This window comes from Rhinichthys klamathensis, unplaced genomic scaffold (genome assembly GCF_029890125.1).
Source record: "Rhinichthys klamathensis goyatoka isolate OS25496 unplaced genomic scaffold, OSU_Roscu_1.1 h1tg000370l_1, whole genome shotgun sequence".
NCBI classification, from domain to species: domain Eukaryota; kingdom Metazoa; phylum Chordata; class Actinopteri; order Cypriniformes; family Leuciscidae; genus Rhinichthys; species Rhinichthys klamathensis.
The window spans coordinates 168,687-188,823 of record NW_026606878.1 but is presented as its reverse complement, the minus strand read 5'-3'; the positions used below and the strand labels follow the sequence as shown (position 1 = coordinate 188,823).

At 37.4% G+C, this 20,137-nt stretch overlaps 1 protein-coding gene across 1 annotated transcript in view; it reads left to right on the top strand.

The window, feature by feature from the left end:
• The window catches only part of erc1b (ELKS/RAB6-interacting/CAST family member 1b), a 198,416-nt gene that overhangs the window by 32,657 nt on the left and 145,622 nt on the right, over nt 1-20,137 (top strand). Inside the window, exons 5-8 of the mRNA XM_056233411.1 lie at nt 548-703; nt 3,092-3,259; nt 5,726-5,893; nt 17,136-17,273. Of these exons, the coding sequence (XP_056089386.1) occupies nt 548-703; nt 3,092-3,259; nt 5,726-5,893; nt 17,136-17,273 (630 nt within the window). The remainder of the gene's footprint in view (nt 1-547; nt 704-3,091; nt 3,260-5,725; nt 5,894-17,135; nt 17,274-20,137) is intronic.

Below are 20,137 nucleotides of genomic sequence, written 5' to 3'. Positions count from 1 at the left end.
AGGATCCCGTGACACAAAATTCAGCTTTGCAATCACTTAACTAAATGACATTTTAAAATATATTAAAATAGAAAAGTTATTTTAAATTGTCATAATATTTCACAATATTGTGGTTTACTGTAGCCAATCAAATGCATTTATTTAAAAATCCTACTGACTGGATTTGTCTGGTTTATAAGTAGACACATTTTTCCCTATAAAATTATATTTTAACATGTTTTAAAGCTGAGATTTGTAGAGATGCACAGTATACCTATACCATATCAGTTATCGGCTGTTTTTAACATTATTTTACATGTAACACCCAATTGAAATCTTTAAAAGTACTTATTTAATAACACTGTTAAAAAGTAATTTTTAGGTTTATGAGAAAGTGTTTGGAAAACCTCTTTGAAAATGATGTTGTAATTTTGTTTGGTAACGCTAGTTTCTTAAATGGTACATTAGATTTCAGGATTGATTCAAGTTTTAAACAAGCAACTAGCACCTTGGGTAGGACACTGAAAGTGTTGCACCTTGTCCTCAAACATCTCTCTGATCTCTGCAGGACTCTAAGATCAGTTCTCTGGAGCGCAGTCTGAGGGATCTGGAGGACGAGATACAGATGCTCAAGTCAAACGGTGCTCTCAGCACAGGGGAGAGAGAGGAGGAGATGAAACAGATGGAGGTCTACCGCAGTCACTCCAAGTTCATGAAGAATAAGGTAGAACCTGTGGCTCATGGGCATTACAACTGTTGTGTTACGGTGCTTTTTTAACCTGTGCAGGTCGTGTGTTATTTGACCACAGATTTAGGTTGATGTTGAATTGTAGCAGGCGTCTTGTGGTGCTGTAATATGATATGGTGTGCATCACAACTAGCTAAATAAGCATAACATTGTCTACATTTTCATTTTATCTGGTCAAAGTTGTCTTGATAACTTCTTCATTAGTTAGTTATTGTCATTACTAACACTTTTTTTTTATTTTTTATAAAAAAATATATTATTAATTGTATGTATAATATTGTTCCTAAGGAAATGGTTTACCTTTTAAACATATCCTTTTTAATGACATTTAATTGCAGCTAAACCGCATGGCCTGTGCGGTGAATGCTGATTGGTTTAGTAACGCTGACGGCATCACGTGAACGTGGGTGGTGTTTGATTGGCCGCGGGGCGTGCATGCGAGCTGGTGGATGGTGATTGGTGGTTGTTGCAGTAACAGCGCCCTCTCCTGACAGGTAGAGCAACTGAAGGACGAGCTGGCGCAGAGGGAAGCGCAGGGCGAGGAGCTGAGAAAGCGGGCGGCTGAGCTGCAGCAAGAGGTCTCTTCCGTAAGACACCCAGAGAACCGGCTTAGATCTCGCACAGCTCTGCTTCCCTCACCAGAGACAACGTCTCGCCCACCCAGACATCAGATAGGGTTCTGGTTCACACTGATCGACCGGCTGGCCCTTTTGCTTAGGGCGTTTTTTTTTTTTTTTTTCTGCAAGAGATTCAGTGTATTATCTCTGATCTACGGAAGCCCTGAGTTGTTGGATTTTTTTAAAAGTTAATGTCATACATTATTTATGCTGCCTTCTCGGAGTAAATGGGTGAAAAAAAAAAAAAATCCCAGTGTAAAAAAATAAAGCGCCCCCAATGGTCGAAGTTGATACTGTTGTATAGTGATAGTATAAGTATTAATAAAAGAATAAAATAGATGTAAAAATATAATCTTCAGACATATTCTTGGGATGCATGATATTTTTTCACTATTGGTGTTGGATTTTTTTTTTATATACTAGAAACATAATATTCTATTTTTTTCTAAACAGAAATCCATGTTCTGTAAATTAAAATATATATCACTCAGTAATTTTAGTACTTTTGTTCAACTTAAATCTATTTATTTCAGTTAGTTGCCAAGGTAATATTTCTTTAATTTTCTTTTAATTTTTTATGTCATATTTATATATTTTTTAATTTCAGCTTTATTTCGTTTACCATAAACATTTTCTAATAGTTTTAGTTTTACAGTAAAATCAGTGCATTGCCATCTCCCCAGTGTTCTGATTAGTGGTCAATCACTACTATCCACCTCAGTCTTGATTTCCATTCTAAATTCAACTTGAACAGAACACGATATTCCACTGACTAAAGAACTCATGGGGAAAGTGCTTTTGGACACAAAGACAAACAGTAGCATTACAGTATGATCAGGGTGGGCGAAGGAGGGAACGATGGAAAAGGTCCAGGGCAGTGAAGGGAACTGTTAAAAAATATTAGCTTTTGCGTCTCGACTCGTTTTCAGTGGCCGACTGGCCGCCTGTGGTCATAATAGCCGGATCAGTGGGCGGCAGTGGTTCAGGCCGATGGGTACATTTGAAAGTCCCAAGGTTTCTCTGATCAGGAAAGCAGAGTCGCCCAGTGCTGTGCTGAGAGTTCGGATGCCACTCTAGACTCCCACGATACTTTTCACCCGTTTCTCTTTCTTCTCCTCTCCCTCTTGTTTGTAGCGCTGGTTGGAGTAGAGCTGAGAGCACTAATGTCCACGAGGCTTGAGTCTGTCTCTCTCTCTATCACTCTGAATTGTCTCTCTCTCCATCTCCCGTGTCTGCGCACGCCTTTTTCACTAGGGTGACTGGCAGCCAGTAGAGTCACAGCTTTAAGCCATGCTAACCTGCTATAGCTGCCCCAGTGCATGCTGGGAATGCCAAGACTGTGATGTTTGTCTTTTTCTTTGCAGATGAACACTTGTTGTCTGTTTTACAGTGTCTTAACTCTTTGTTTACTGTCTGTGTGTAAAAATGGATTTAAATTTGTACCTAATTCAAGTGTTTACGTATCTTGCAAGCATGAACATGAGTGTTTTGTGGATGATTTAAGATGATTTAAGCTCAATACATCAAGTGCTTCTCTTCACAGGAATTTCTATTTGCTATAATTACAAAATTCCACTTTTGTTGTCCCATCAGACCTGAGACTACAGGTTTCATCCTGTTTTGCTGCGTTTGCATCTGATGAAGGTGTTTTAGGGGACATGTGTTTCACCAGAGCTTTGAGGTCTGGCTTGAAGGAGTTTTCTGGAGAGTTTTCCACACATTCAGACTGACTGTTTGTCTTGCACAGATTGACCAGGTGAAGCAGGATCTGTCCCGGAAGGACACTGAACTCTTGGGCCTGCAGACTAAATTGGAGACGCTCACCAATCAGTTTTCTGACAGCAAACAGCACGTCGATGTACTCAAAGAGTCTCTCACTGCCAAAGAACAGCGTGCTGCCATCCTACAGACTGAGGTAAGAGTTACGCAATCAATAGTATAGCTGGATAAAAGTAAAATAGAATTTACAAAGATGGGAAGTTGACTTTCAAGAAAAAAGTTTTATTGGAAAATGATGCCATACTGAGATTTATTTATATATATATATATATATATATATATATATATATATATATATATATACTGTATATATATATATGTATGTGTATATATATATATATATTCTACCCTTTTTGACTTTTGAATGAATGAATGAATGAGACATTTATATAGCGCTTTCATATGTACTACTGTACACCCAAAGCGCTTTACAATCATATCAGGGGTTCTCTCCTCAACCAGCACCATCTTTTGCTTCCAAGATCAATATTCATTGCCACAGTTCTGACATAATCACATCTAGTTATCCAGCTAGATAACTATATTATCCTAACCAGGATAACTACCGTAAAGGATATCAGGATCAGGGGATTTTAAATGCTTTTACGTACACATTTGAATGTAAATTTCTATAGTCTTCAACTTTTTCTTCAACTTTTCTTGTCCTACTATTATGTTCGATTTCTTTGTGAGTTGCAACGAATTGGTGAAACGTGATCACAAAGTTATGGAATGCCAAAGCTGACTTAATTAAAAATAAATAAATGCATAAATAAATATACGAAGAAATGTAAAAAAGTACAAATAAATGAGTAGAGTATTTATACTTTTATTTCCTTATTTATGTATAATTGTATTTTTCACACATTTTTTTTGTTTTTATACATTTATTAATTTATTTATTTCCACTTTTATTTATTTCCACATTCATTTATGTATATATGTTTTTATCTCTACATTTATTTATTTTCACATTTATTTATTTCTACATATATTTATTTCCACATTTATTTATTTCTACATATATTTATTTCTACATTTCTTTGTCCGTATGCTAATGAGGGGGGCGTGTTTTACCTCAGACATCAGCAATCGAGCTCAGAGTGGCAGTGCTGAAGCTTTGAGGCCACAGTTACACCTTGTGGTGTGTGACCAAACGAAACGCAAGAGGTGTGCGGACAATATCACATTTTAAGTCATGTATATATCACCCTAACTGTATGTAGGGTAGGCTATATAGGGTTAACACACATAGCACACATGAACAGAAACTGCACTTCAACGGGTCTGATAGCAGACACTTGGACATGGAAGCGCATGAAAGTATCCACTATTAATAACAATGTAAACGCGGTGGATAGGGCTGATAAGAGCTTGCGTTTACTGTCGATGATGAGACTCGCACATCAGCGCAGAACGTGGAGAGAAACCAGCGCACATTTCACTGAGTCCTACGCAAGCATATTGATCAATGAGTTTGAAACGCGACTCAATACACGGTTTACATTCGCGTTTCATAATTTCGTATGCATAACAGGTGACAATTCAAATGCTTAGAGAAGTAGCTCCGGCTACAATGTTCTTCCGCAAGACACGTGCAGTTTATTTATTGACGAATGTAGACGTCACGCGCATTGCACACTGATGGTGAAACGCGCCAATTACGAATTCACGTATAAAAATGATAAAAATGGTCTCACGAAACACAGAGCCCCTTCCTCCTACGTCTTTTCAGCGGTTATATTTTCCTCTGTCGAGCGATTACTCTCATGATCGCTCGACAGAGGAAAAGGAAATTATTATAAAATGCAGAAGGAGTGTGAGATTTCTGCTTTTTGTTACAACTATAAACTTTGATAACGAAAAATCTGTATCAGTTTATTATAATACTCTAATCTTTTAAAATGTAATGCATACATTTGAATGTTTAATGATTTTTAAAAGATAGAAAGATGATAATAGACAGATAGATAGATAGATAGATAGAAAGAAAAAAAGGTGCGACCAAATCATATGCTGGTGCGACCAACTGAGAAAGTTGGTAGCACCAGTGCAACCAGTGGAAAAGTTAGTCTGGAGCCCTGGATTTATCACATAATTGTAATACAATAATATGATAAAATACTTTTTATGAACATAGAAAAGCTTTTTAAAATCCCCCTTGAAGTAATTCAAGTTGTTTACATGCTGAGAATACATATTATTTACTAACTTTATAAAAAATAATAATAATAATAATAAATGTTTCTTGTCTTTTTTTGTTGGGAAAAACATTCTTTACTGCAGTTTCCCTGCCTGCCCATCAGGGGGCACTGTTGTATCAAACATGTTATTGGGCTGTTGTGAAGTTGCTGGGGCATGAATGGCTTCTTTGTGTGTGCTTTTAATTCTGTACTTAGTCTATCATCACACCTTTTATCATAATCCAGTGTTACCAGTGCCAGCATGTGATTCATGGAGTTTAGCTGACGGTTAATGTGCCCTGACTGGCCAAGTATTAGTGTGTTCCTGCACATCGTCATGAATAACAGTACTTTAATGTACTGTGCATTAAGAGTCAGTCCATGCATCTGTATGAATTTTGTGCCTGTGTGCATTTCAGGTCGATGCTCTACGTCTACGTCTGGAAGAGAAGGAGACCACGCTTAATAAAAAGAGCAAGCAGATTCAGGAAATGTCCGAGGAGAAGGGAACGCTCAACGGAGAAATTCACGACCTCAAAGACATGCTTGACGTCAAGGAACGCAAGGTCAACGTGCTGCAGAAAAAGGTAAAGGCCGTGGCAGAGCAGTTCTTACATCAAAACAGTGTTTCACTTAAAATTCAGGTTCGATGGTTTCATGCTTTTGGAAGCAAATAAAGCTTTGTGTTCGACACAAACCTTTTCAAGGATCCCAGCAGAACCATTGCGGTAGCGTATGCATCCGTAAACATCGACGCGCCCTTCAAACGCATGTCATTTCCTCCCCCTGAACATAGATGGCACTGTTAGGCCACGTTTAATGAGCTCTGGCGAAATGCACGAAACCAGCCTCACCAAATATCCCTCTGTGTAAATTTCTGATTTCTAAAAGTAGGGAAAAGTTGTGTTTGTGATGGCGACGGAGTCTCCTGTTCTCAGAAATGACACACACAGGCCGTTAACCTCAGGCTAACAGCGGGCGCCAGGGTTTATATGTCTGTTCTGCATCTTTCATATCCATGCAACAGCTGTTTGCTTCTACCTCAAATGCACGTTGGATATACAGGAAGCCGTAGCTTTCGCCGTTCCCGCCGACATCGCTTTTCATCGTCAGTATTTAGGGTGCAAGCTTTGAACTTCATTCCACAATATACAAGCTTTGACAGAAATCGGCACACAAGTCAAAGCTATCACTGACATGTTTCAAGCTTGTCGTGCCGTGCTCTTTGCGTCTGTCAGAGGATGTTTCCATGGTGACCCATGAGGCAATGCTTCGCAGTCACATCCGACTATCAGTTTCAGTTCTTCTGCGCTGAGATCATAGGCTGTACAAACAAGCCCCCCGTCCGCTGCCTCATTAATCTTGACTTAGGGATAGTCTGAGTGCACGAAACCCACAGTGAGCTCACCTTTATTGGGAAAACAGGAAGTTGTGCATCTCTCTAATGGACATTCCAGGGATAATGTTGCAAATCATTCTCCTAAAATCGCTGTAACTTGTGTCATATGTTATTTTACGATTAAGTTTCACAAAGAAGCACATGGATCATTTGCTATAAAGTAGAACTGAAGTATGTTTGCTTAAATAGCTAATAGCTGTACCCCTTTGAATTGCACTCATAGTTTACAGGAAGTGGCTTTTGACTGATAATAGCAATCCTGGAAGACCTTTTAAGGTTGTAATTTTTTTTGTTCGTTTCTAATTCAGACTTAAGGGTATCGCTTTAATGGCAAATGCTTGCTTTTTTCCAAGTTTCTTTCTTAATTATTGTTATATTCGTAATCCAATGTCCAAATTTGTGAATGTCGTCAATAGTTTTTTTTGTGTACTTCCATGTTCTATTAACCCTTTAAATGCATGAATGTTTCACTAGTCGTTATTACATATTTGTGTCTTTAGCGACCCGGATCTATATCTAACACAGAAAGATCTCTACCTATAATATAAAACTCTCCTGATATTAGAGTAACAGTTACAGAAGAATAAAATAAAGCATATTTTGTTACCTTTTGGAGCTTGGAAGGGTTCAGTTTAAGTAGATGTTTTATATAATCATCACTGTCATCGTCAGAGCTCATTTCCCAGTGTCTTCAGCATCTGTTCGCCATCTCAAACATAATCTCAAAACTATCATTTTCGACATCTTCAAAATCAATATTTTGACCACTAACAGCTTCTTCTCTAGATCCACCATCTAGTAACAGTGTCACTAATATTGGATTGCGTTCAGTACTTGCTCTGCAGTAAATCGCTGAGCCATTTCAAGTTTTGCTGATGATACTTCCTATTCTTTTGTTTTCTGCCTGCGGTAACTATGAGTGAAACGTCACTTCTTCATTGTGTATCAGACATTGCCACCTTGTGGAATAAGGGTGAATTGCACTTATTCAGTCATCAAAGATTATTGTTGTGCAGAAAGAAATATGCTTACACTGTTACACACCTTGGGTCATTAGCGACACAATAACATTTTTACAAAAAATTTATGAGAAAACAGGCTTTTATTTTTATTGTTATATTGTTTATAAAGAATTGATTGTGGAATACTAAGAAGGTTGATGTCTAAGTTTAAAAAAATGAATGAGCAGTGGTGGTAGTGACTGACATTACGGGTCACTAAAGACATAAGGAATGCGTTAAAAGGCTCGAGAAAATTTTGGTTAAAATAAGAGAGCTCTTTTTACATCACTTATTAACAGGTTATAGTCATAAAGTCATGCTTGCGTACTTGCTGTTTTGGGAGAAAGACCGGGTTTTATGAGAGTGTCTCAAATATAAAGATCAGGCTCTTTCTTATCATTTTCTGATCTTTCTCGTAATAGTTTTTGTCTCTGTTTTGGCTGTTTTCATTCTCTCTTCGCCTCAACCGCTTTGCTTCTCCTCACAGTTTGAGTCTGAAAGCCTCTCAGAGTCATCGGGGGCACAATGAACTTCTTTTTTTTTTATTTTAAGCCAAGCGCTCTCCCAAGCCACAGAAAGAGAAACATTTAGTTTCCATTATAGTGCCTGATCCGTTCTGTATATCCCCAGAGTTGTTCCTAATGGCCATAACACATTGAGACAGTGCTATGAAGGTATGCATGGGGCTGCTCAACAGGACACCATTCAACGCACAGGTCAAACACCAGAAAACGGCAGACCGTACAGAGGAAGCAGTATTACACCCAGCTAGGAAAAACTAGCACATGCGTATCATTTCACATTTTTAGAAATCTTCTGTCCTGTTAAAGGGGACATTTCAAACGTGCCGCACACATCCTGAAAAGTGGTGGCTGGCTGATAAACCCTGCCCTCGTCATCTAAATGAATGGGATGTGATGTGATTACACTTCAAATAATTTTTTTCTGAAGATTTTTCTCTCATTTTAGGTAGTTCTTATCATGTTGACTTATGTTCAAGTGTTTGTTTTTCCAATAAGTTTGATTTTAGTAAGTAATTTGATGCTATAAAAATGGGGTGTAACATGATTGATAGCTGGCCTTTATTTATTTATTTATTTATTTTTACAGTGGAATTTGCAATTTTATTTGCAGTCTATGTGACATGTCATGGACAAAATCATTGCATAGTTTACATTTATAATGTTGTCTAAACTTCCTCAGTTCCTCAGGTTTGTAGTTGAAAACAGGTGATACAGAACTAATCATGATTTTGCCATCAGCTCATTAACATAAGACCGCCTACATTTACATAAAAATTACATTACCCGATGAATGATGAATGATGTGTGCACTGTCTAGCAAAGTGTTGGCCTTTCATAGCAGAGTTAATTTGCATGAATTCTGAATTCTGCGAGATTAAGTAGCAAAAAAAGCTGTGTCATGGATATGAAAGGTTAGTGAGAGTGGAAAATATAATGGAAAAAAATTCAATCATTGCCGGTTTTGATGTTAAAAACCTTTGCTATCATTACAAGCAGACTTTAGGGAAAAATAAAATGCTAAAAAGTGTCGAATATGTCCCCTAAAAAAGCCACACAGTTTAGTTTTATTCAAACAACACATAGCGCTGTTACATTTGTGGATACGAAAATGAGCTTTCCTAGACTGTGTGTGTCTGTGTATATAAGTGAGTAAATGAATAGATACACAATGTCCTGTGATGTATGCATTGCTTCTCAGAGGAGGCCTAGCCTGGGCTCGTTTCTTTTTTCTCGCACTCTCCTTTAATGTCTGAACATATTTTTTTTCTCCCTCTCGGAGCTGTTTGGCTTTGTAATTGTTTTCCCAGCGGCTCCGGTTCATGTGCGGCGCTCTCTGCCTTCTCAGTGGCACGGTTTGCCTGCGCGGATGTGAGCGAGTGCATGCTGGACGGAGCAAAACACCTCTTCCAGCGGCTGCCGAGAGTTTCGGGCCGCTCTTTTCTCTCTTTGTTTATATTCAGTGTTTTGTGTTTAACCGAGCACTTACCCTTTAACAGCCTGGAAAATAACGATAATTTAATTTGCAACTGTCAGATAAGGTGGCAGACAGATCCGCAGTGGAAGCGGCCGAACTAAATATTGAAAACAGCGGTTTGGATGGGAATTCTTTCGCAAGTTCACGGCAGGACAGGCTGCAGAAAATAACATTTGTTAATGCAAGGAGGGCGGAATACAAGACACAGTTCAGCAGAACTCGCTCAAGTATGTAAACTCGAGTCGAGCGTCTTGATGGAGAGCAGCTCTCTTTGGCATGAGAGGGTCGTCCGAGACACTTTGTCTTGTGGATGAACATGGGCAGCGCTAGGGGTGGGCTTCTGGGATGTTTTTTTGCCATAAAGTTTCCACGTCTGGAGATTTTTATCATTATTAAATCCATTTAGGATTGCAATTAATACAAAAATAGGCTTTAGACTATCGGCATATCACATCTTATTTTGAAACGAAATGAAATAATTGCTCATAAATCCTGGTCTGCAGACGATACCAAAGAAACCAAACCTGTTTGTTGACTTTGTGGTCAGAGTTTCGCTCCATTCGGATGTAATAAACACCCAATATTCAGCGTTGCTCAAGGAATTTGTTGGCAACCTTTGAAACACAATCCAGGACATCGAGGTTCTTGCAAAACACTTTTATTAAGAAACATGAAACATGTCATGAACCTCACAAACTTTTCTCAGCAACTGTGTTTCTCCTAGAAGAAGCATTCAGCCCGCTAACATTTGAACACACGTGACACCTTGACGACATAAAACTGTCATCAAATTACAGTTTGCATTGGACTGCACTTTTTGGGCTTAAAGTATTAATTTCCTTTTTTTAAAGAAATGAATACTTTTATTCAGTAAGAATGCATTACATTGATCAAAGTGATTATTTTTAGCATTCAACCAAATCAGCATATTAGAATGATTTCTGAAGTATCATGTGACACTCAAGACTGGAATTAATGGCTGCAGAATATAGATTCTCTATAAAATATAGATAAATATATGGAAAAAGTATGATTTTAATATTTCACAATGTTACAGTTTTTAATGTAGATTTTTTTTTAAATCAAATAAATGCAGCCTTTATTTACTTTAAGCCTTTATATGCGTTATTATTGTATTTTTAATGCATTGTATGGTCTCATTAATAATTGTAACCACAGTTATAAAACATTATAAAACTGATCTATTCATTGAATACACCTTTAGAAAGTATAATGCATTAAAACACACTTAGATTTAACAATGAATCGGCAAGTATTATAATGCATTTTTACTTTGTTTACAATTATTTCTGAAAATATATAATGTGCTTTATGAATACCTCGATGATGCATTATACATAAAGGCTTTAAGTAAAGTGTTACTGAGACGTCTTTCAAAATCATTTAAAAAATCTTTCTTCCCCAAACGTTTGCGAGCCAAAAAGTTTGCAAAAACAATGCAGGTCAGCATTGTTGTTTTATTTAAAAATCCATACAAATTGTTTCAATTGGCAGAGAGTGGGACATTTTTTTGTTTCTGCTCCACTAATATTGAGAGTTTTACTTCATTAACAATGACTCACCGCACAAGTAACGTTTCAACATGTATTATCGAGTGTATCATATTCCAGTATTTCATCGAAGGATGTCCCTATGCACATTCACAGAGGGTTTGGTGTAAACCCTGCACATTCACTAACCCCTGAAACGCCCCTGTGGACGAAGAACGTCCAATTTGCTACACTTTTGAAGGCTGGTTCAGAACGCAGAACGCTTTCTCCCCCCTTCTTTTCGACGGCTAAGGGGTTGAAGAAGGCTAACAGGCTTAGCACCACAAGGAAAGCCTCTTAAACAGAGCGTGTCGGGACTGAGTTGTGATCTTGCTGAGAAAGAGCCTTTTACATTGTTTGTTCCATCCCTCAGTAGAGAGAGAGAGAGAGAGAGAGAGAGAGAGAGAAACAGTCACACAGACACACAGACAGAGAGAATGGAGCTTTAAGAGGGCACATGCTAATAAGTGCCTTGTGTTAAAATAATGATAAAACCCACATCAAACGGGTGAGAGTCTTAAGCCCCTAACAGTCTGATAGAGAGCGAGAGAAAGATCCTCTCTGCTTTCCACTTAATTGGGGAAAAGAAGTTCTACAGAAGTTTGTAATTAATCGACACTTCCTCCTCCTCTTCACTTCTCCTTTTGCTCACCCTGTTTCTCAGACTTTTCAATTTCAAAGTGCTTTTAATAACATGTTTGTTTTACACATTATAAAAATGCAAATAAAACAAAGTTTTAAATTAAAATGTAAAATTTGAATGGTAATACTGTACTTTGAAATTTGATCTAATATTTTTTTTGTTGCAATAGCAGGCCGCTTATTATTTGCATTTTTATAATGTGTCATTTAATTTGACATTTAAATAAAAAAAATGTTTTTTAAACAAATAAAGATTATACGCTCTTTCAAAAGTTTGGGGTCGGTAAGATTTTTTTAATGTTTTGAGAGAAGACTCTCATGCTCACCAATGCTATATTTATTTGATGAAAAACACAGTAAAACATTAACATGACCATTTTCTATTTGATCATATTTTAAAATGTAATTTATTCCTGTGATGTTATTTTCAGCATCATTACTCCAGTCTTCAGTGTCACATGATCCTTCAGAAATCATTCTAATGCTGACAGGTAACAGTAATTGCTATAAAAATCACAGTTATTGTAAATAATAATGGCATTTTTGTTCATTTTGGTTTTAGCTTTGAAATTTGTAGCAGAAGTGCTTCTATAAAGGGAAGCATTTCGAAACATCCAACAGTGAAACTCTCTCAGATAAATGTCATGACTGTACGTCTCTAAATTCATGCCCATTAAAGAGCTTCAGCTGCAACCAGTAAATCTTTGACCACCTTGAACTTTTGCATTATTCCAAATATATGTGTCCGTTGCGATTTACTATATAAAGCTAATGAGGCGCAGTTACACACTGGAATTTTCCTCCTGCTGTCACTTTGAATCAAACCAGTGCAACTGAAGTCATGTGATCCATAACTAGTCGGCACAGACCTGGCACGGCAACTAGTTACTAACATATGGTGATCAAAGCTGGAATATGAATTGTGACGATTTTGAAAAATTATGGGAAACCTATTTCTGTGTGTGGGAGGTGGGAGTTTGCAGACACAAAGACTGGCGTCATGCCACTTACCTGTCAGGTCTCACCCACTCAGGTGCCAAACTCCTGACACACATTTGCATTACTGAGCAGCGTGTGTGTTCGACGCCACCCATTCCGTTTCAGCAAACCTCTCATAAATGACATTTACATGTTATGTTGCAATATAGATCCTGACAGGTGGATCAAGACCCCAATGCAAATTGGCTACTTATCTATTTTTTCAAATAAATAAATGAACATTTGAGTTTAAATTATTTCATGATTTGAGCAAAAAAAGATCGCAGAGTGCTACGAGATATCTAGGAAATTTTGAAAAGGGTCAGGTACACACACACACACACAAAAAAGTGGTGTTGGATTTGCTATTAAAAGGGGTCATGATATGAGAAATTATGATATTTCATGATATAAGAGGTCTTTGTACCATTAAAGCATCCTGCAAGTTTCATAGATTAAAACATCCTCCTCATTATAAACAAAGCATTTATTTAATCAAGCTCCATAAAACGGCTCATTTTGATATTGCGGGATCTGTGACATCACACAGGCAAATACATTTGCATATGACCGCCTCCAGATCAAGACATCGACGAATACCGTAGTTATACATCATCGCACCATAGTATTGGATTATCCACTGTATTGGATCCGATAGCAGCTGCATCACAAACCGTAAGGAAATGATTTCATCATAATTCATAACGGTTTTATATGGATAATGTTTTCAAAACACTTACTCGCGTGCAATAGCAAGTGGGCGTTGATATGCAATGACGTCAGCCAATCATAACAGTGGCCGTTTACCGACCAGCCTGAAAGGAGCCGTCCAGACAAATTGATTGTAGAAGAGTCATTATGAAAGTGATTCCAACTATATCGTTCCTCTGTGGCGTTATTGTTCTAGTTGTGGTATGGACTCTGCTATTCTTTTATATTTAGAAAGATTTTTAGAACAATATCTTTATCGTTATAGTTATCGTCCATTGTGTTATACAGTTTAGTGTTTATTATGCAGAAATATTCGACCTCAGAACGGCGTGTCAAGTATTCCGGAGAGCCGTGTAATAATAATAAGCGCAAGCAAAATATTGCCAACACTTTTTCTCTTATACATAGTCACTTCTTAGTACCCATCTGCTGAAAGTCCTCAGAAAAGATCTCCCCTCCTGTCGCTCCGCTCTGTGGGTTTGACATGTTGTTTTGTTCGGCTTGCACATTGCATACAATTCTGATGCAACCCGCTGTAAACGCTCAAATCTTTTCACTCTGTGCGTGTGTGTGCCCGCGCATGTTGTCTTGTTGTGTGTCGTGTGCCTCTCTGTCTGTTTCCAGAGCTCACACCACACTGACAAGCAGCAGATCACTAAGTGAAACAAAACACTCTTTAATAATTCAGACACCCCCCCTCTCGCTCTCACACACACACACACACACAGATCCCTTTAAGTCTCCATGCGTTTATATCTCTGTGACGGGAGGCTGCTCTTTTTGTCTCGTCTCTTATCCGCTCACACACTCTCGGATGAAACCAGAAACGAGGCAGAGAAGCGTGTGAGAGTGTGTGTGTCCATATATACAGTATACATACAGAGCATTCTTCTCTCAGTTTTAGTTAGCAGGTCATCCAATTCCGGATTAAACCTGCTCCTGGAATCCCAACACGGACTTTCTCTCCTTTAATAGGCTGCTATTTGAATGCAATCATCATTTGGCTTGACATGGATCCCCCGTAATCTAGATCTGTATGTCCGTCTCGTCCGTGAGGAAGATGAAGGCATTTTTCCTCCATTAGCCTGAGACAGGATTGCAGTTTTCTACTCAATGCTCTGATTGTTTTCCAAAATATAATTGCAGTTATCATATGACTCTGCACATGCATAAATAATTGCAGTTATCATATGACTCTGCACATGCATAGTAAGAGCGCTATGAAATATTCATGAGGGTATAGCCGAAGCTGCGCGGGGTAACCCAAGACTCTGGGGGCGCTGGGTAATGTGGCAGAGGAGCGTAATCAGGTTGTGTTACACAAGCAGGTTTCATGGGCGACCGCAGACTATATCAAAGGGAGGAGTGTGTGTGTGTGATGGGTTCGTCGGACAGGTGGAGCTGTCAGGTGTGTGTTTGATTAATGAGGGGCTGGAGATGTTTAATTGTGCGTAATGGACATGCATGTGCACACACTTCTCCTTGTGCACATGTTTATGTCTTCCACAAAAAATCTGCCACAATTCCACTCAATTTTACAAATCGAGACCAATCAGCACAACCTATTTTTTAAAACCAGCTGAGACTAACCTCGACATCTGTCCAAACATGTCTGAAATTATTTAAAACAACACACCCTGCCGAACTTTTTATTATTCGAGCAACAACTGTAGTTTTTTTTTTTGAACCAGGGCAAATTCATTATAGGGTTTCTTCTCACTTTTCCCTCTGCCTACATTTGTTATCCTTGTAATCGCTTTTGCCAAAACATTCACCGTTTTAATTAAATTCATAAGTCGACACCGCTTTATCTCTCTCAGTGGTTTGGTTTGAAAAACAGTTTCGCAGTTTTCTCTCGCTCCTTACCGGGAACTGAATAAAAAATGGTTCTGCTTCTAAATCGCAAGGCACTTCAAGACAGGAAGTGGCATGAAAACAAACTACAAAGGGAGAAAAGATATAAGAGATGGGTTCCAAAGATTTTTGCCATGTTCATTTTGTTTGGCTTATAGTAATAATAGCTACAAAAGTTATTTATTAATAATCACACACACACACACACTGGGTAGTAACTGATTACATGTATAAATAAAATCTGGATTATGTACTTGTAATTAGATTATATTACGTTTTAAAATACAGTTCAACAGACTACAGTTACTTTTTATTGATTACATGATTACATGTTATTCTCACAATGGCAGTAAATTATTCATAATTCATTGATTTTCCCTACTACTTCTTTTTTTATCTTTTAAATGGTCCTTTCTACAAAAGCCTACTGCTTGTATACGTTCAGAAGGTCTTCCAGATTTGTTGCACACACAGACCAGCCGCTAAAAACTGCCACACACACACACACAGTAGTTGATCACTGGATTTACAGAAATCATTTCACTTTTAAGGAGTGTTTTCTCAACATTGCAACATTGCATATCTAATTAGCTCCTGACGAACACAATAATTATTATTTGAGTCCTTTAACCATGTACTTTTGTCTTTGGAAGGTGTTTGTCTCTTTATATATTTACTTGAAGTACACCCTGAGATTTTAAGTTAATAAGTTAGGCCAATATTAAAATTAAGTTAATAATAATAATAAATAAAATTAAGTTCACAGTTCCCTGATTATAGTTAATGGTCACATGACATGAAGGAAAACCAATAAAATATGTTATATATATATGTATGCATGCATGTATGTGTTATTGAATTAAAAAGAATGAAAATATTTTTATAATATGAATATTTAGAATTTGATTATATTTTTTATGTATTAATAAAATATTTGAATGTAAAAAAATGTATTTCATGTTTGTTATTTTGTGATATAACTCTTTCTCGTTGACTGTGAGGCTGCTGCCATAGCAACAAAACTTCAACATTTCAGAATATTTGGTTATACGTCTTAAAACAATTACGTTCATATCAAATACCATATATTTTCTCTTTATCTTGTTCAGCCCGAGAACTTTTAATCTAAACACTCGAGGTAGGCCTGCTGATAAAATGTGTTTTCACAGAGAGACGCTCTATCAACGGCAGGTTGTTTCAAAGCAGCTAAAAGAAACAAAAACGGCAACTATTTATCAAATCCGTCAGCGTTTAATTGAATGTGAAACGGCGGACAGAAACAGTCAGTCTTTTCATTGAGCTGTCGGGACATGATGAATGGAGCGAAACGTGGAAATGCCCATCTCTCCCGTGTCATTCATCAGCGGCGGCGTCACGCACACGCCAGCCGCGCACGCAGATAAGGAAAGTTTATGAAGAGAATTAGTTCTGAATATGCTTCTAATGAGGTCATTATTTATTTTCAGCTGAACAGTGGGGAAAAAAATAGATTGTTTTTAACCGATCCGTCCCTCCCCCCATTCCTAATGTTACATATGGAATGCTGTAAGTGGAAGTGCCGAAAATAAAATGAAAAATGGCTTCACTTAGTCTACTCTGAGCTTAAGTGTGAGTAAATGTTGTTTATTGTGCTTTAATAGATATGTCTTCATCTGGAGCAGTTCGATGTCGTAAAACTGTCTCTCTCTCTGTGCAGATTGAGAACCTGCAGGAGCAGCTGAAGGATAAGGAGAAGCAGATGACCAGTCTAAAGGAGCGCGTCAAATCCCTGCAGGCCGACACTTCAAACACGGACACGGCCCTCACCACGCTGGAGGAGGCCCTGGCTGAGAAGGTGGACACACACCAACACACACACATTCATTTACAGACACCTACATCCATCAATCAGGTTTAGGGTTGTTATGATACCAACATTTTGTTTGCCATGATTCTCACCCGTGTAGTGTTTGAAGCAACTGCCTGTTAGTTAACACCGCCCAATTGGATTGGTGGTACAGATTTTTTGCATTAACTGGAACTAAAGCACTGGTTTTGTATTTTTGTCATCTGTAGTGAGTTTTTAGAGCATTACAGCAAGTGAAGGGTCCGACCAAAAATAGTTATAGTACTGTAAATAGCTGTAAATAGTACATTGAGTTATTATTATTATTACAATTCATAATTTTTAATATGTATTAATGATTTAATAATAGTAAATATTATATAAATATTACATTAGGTTGTTTTTTTGTGTTAATAGTAATAGTATTTTCTTACTACAATTAATATTAATTAATATGTAATATTGATGTTTAATTTAATATCATTAGTAAATATTATATATTACATTTATATTAAATAATAGTAAATAATAATAAAAATAAATGATAAATATATAAATAATAAATCAAATTAATACATGTTGTTGTTATTATTATTAATGTTCTTATTTAATATGAATGCATAATCTAATACCATTAGTAAATGTATAAATATTACAGTAAGATATTATTGTTATTATTATTAATTGTATTATTTAATATAAATGTATTATCTAATATTATTAGTAAATATATAAATATTACAGTAAGATATTATTGTTATTGTTATTAATTTTATTATTTAATATGAATGTATGATCTAGTATTATTAGTACATTTATACATGTTGTTATGTTAAGTTATTATTATTATTATTATTATTATTACAATTAATAATAATTTTTAATATCAATGGATAATCTAATACTAACAGTACATATTATATAAATATTAAATTCTTTTTTTTAAATTAATACTAGTATTGGTATTTTCTTGTATAGAAGTATTTTCTAACTACAATCAATAATTAATATTAAGTCATATGTAATATTAATGTGTAAATCAATATTATTAGTAAGTATTATTTTAATATTGCATTTAGTTAGTTATTATTATAAATATTATTATGAACTACTCTGTGAATGGTAGTAGCGTGTGTTATGTCTCTGAAGGACACGAGTTCACAGGTAACATATACTGTACAGCAGAAGCTGTGTGTGTGACAGCGGTGAAGATTGCTCTGTCACACACCCTTATGTAAGGCCTCAGTCATTCTCACACTACGATTGACCTCCCAGCAAGCGCACGGATCCACGGGTCAATCCCCGTCACTTCTCATCAACTCACATCGCATGTGTGATTGTCTTCGCCAACACCTTCTCGTAGTTCTCTCTGAATGTTTCAGGTCACGGACATCCAGATGACGCAGTTCTCCGAATCAACATATCCCCCACACCCACTCCCCGAGCTCCACCTCATGAATATGAATGAATTAGACCCGGGGGTTATTAGCATTGTCTTATGTGTCCGCAGTTTGGCGGCGATCTGCTGTTCTGCGTTTCCCCACTTCATCTCGCTCACATACCCTCACGCGCCGAGGTTTGGGCCTCCTGTTCCTCCCAGCCGCGGGGCGGAAATCAACTTTGTCAGCCATCTGCATATTGAAAAGGGGAGCTCTGGCTCTTTAAGTGGACTCACACACTCCAACACAGGCGTACATGTATACACTTTTGCACCACGTTCCCTCACTCAGACCATTTCTGTCCTTCCCGAGTTAGACACACACAGTTTTCCATTTCACACGCCTCGGATGCCGTACGAGCCACATTCTGACCCCCGGTTGCTGCATCAGGGGCTGAGCATCACGGAGAGAGTTAGCTGGCACAGCGATGAGCGGTCATGCTTAATGTCACAGCTCAGCGAGGATCGGCCAGGAACGCCGGCTCGGGAGAGTGAAATACAGCCTTTGTGGTGAGAAATGCAGTGCGGGCCTCAAAAAGAGCTGTATTATTATTGTCCGGTTCGGCCGCTCGGTGTGTGAGTTTTGGCCGGCGCGGGTGTGAAAGTGCTGGAGGCTGATGCTCTCCATGATTCCAGCCGTCCTCTTTCACAGGCCATCGACTGCGAACGCGAGGCTGCGCCAAAACACTCTTTCCTCAGACCTCTTATTGTCTCGCGTTATTGCTCTGTGTGTCTCTTTTTCCTCTCTCAGGATTATTAAAGGTGCTTTTTTTGCTGCGTTATTAAAGTGCGCACTGTACAGCATAGTAGCCGTTCACATCAGATCTGACTCATTTCTACTAAAGTTACTTCCATTTTCTGAAAGAAGACGTGGCCAAATCCTCCAACACCTGGCCAAAGTTGACACATGTGTGAGATTAATGGATCGTACGCCCAATGTGTTCATTCAAATATGTTCCACTAGCCGTGCAGAGTTACGCTTAAGTTGGGAATTAAGGAATTGGTGTGTCTGCTCTTTCTAAATTTTGACAGGTGTTGGCCCACTCTTGTTTTTGGGTAAATATTACATCCCTTACACAAACTGAATGCACATAACCACAAAATCATTTCCTCTTTCTTTGTGCCACTTTTTTCTTTAAAAGAAAAGTTAATAGAAAATGTACTATTATAGTGTTCAACCTTCCATAATACAGATATCCAACCAGTAAAGTGAAAGCTTAAAGGCACGGTTTATTTATTTAAAATTATATTAGTTTTAATATTATTTTTTAATATCAATAATAATTATAACAATAGTTTATTGCACCAGATTCATGTTTGTTTATTTATTTATTTATTTATAATAATGTTTACTAGTTTTAACTTTAAATTATACTTTTTAACAACAATGACTGGAATAATCTAAATAATTAATAATATAGCAATAATAATATTT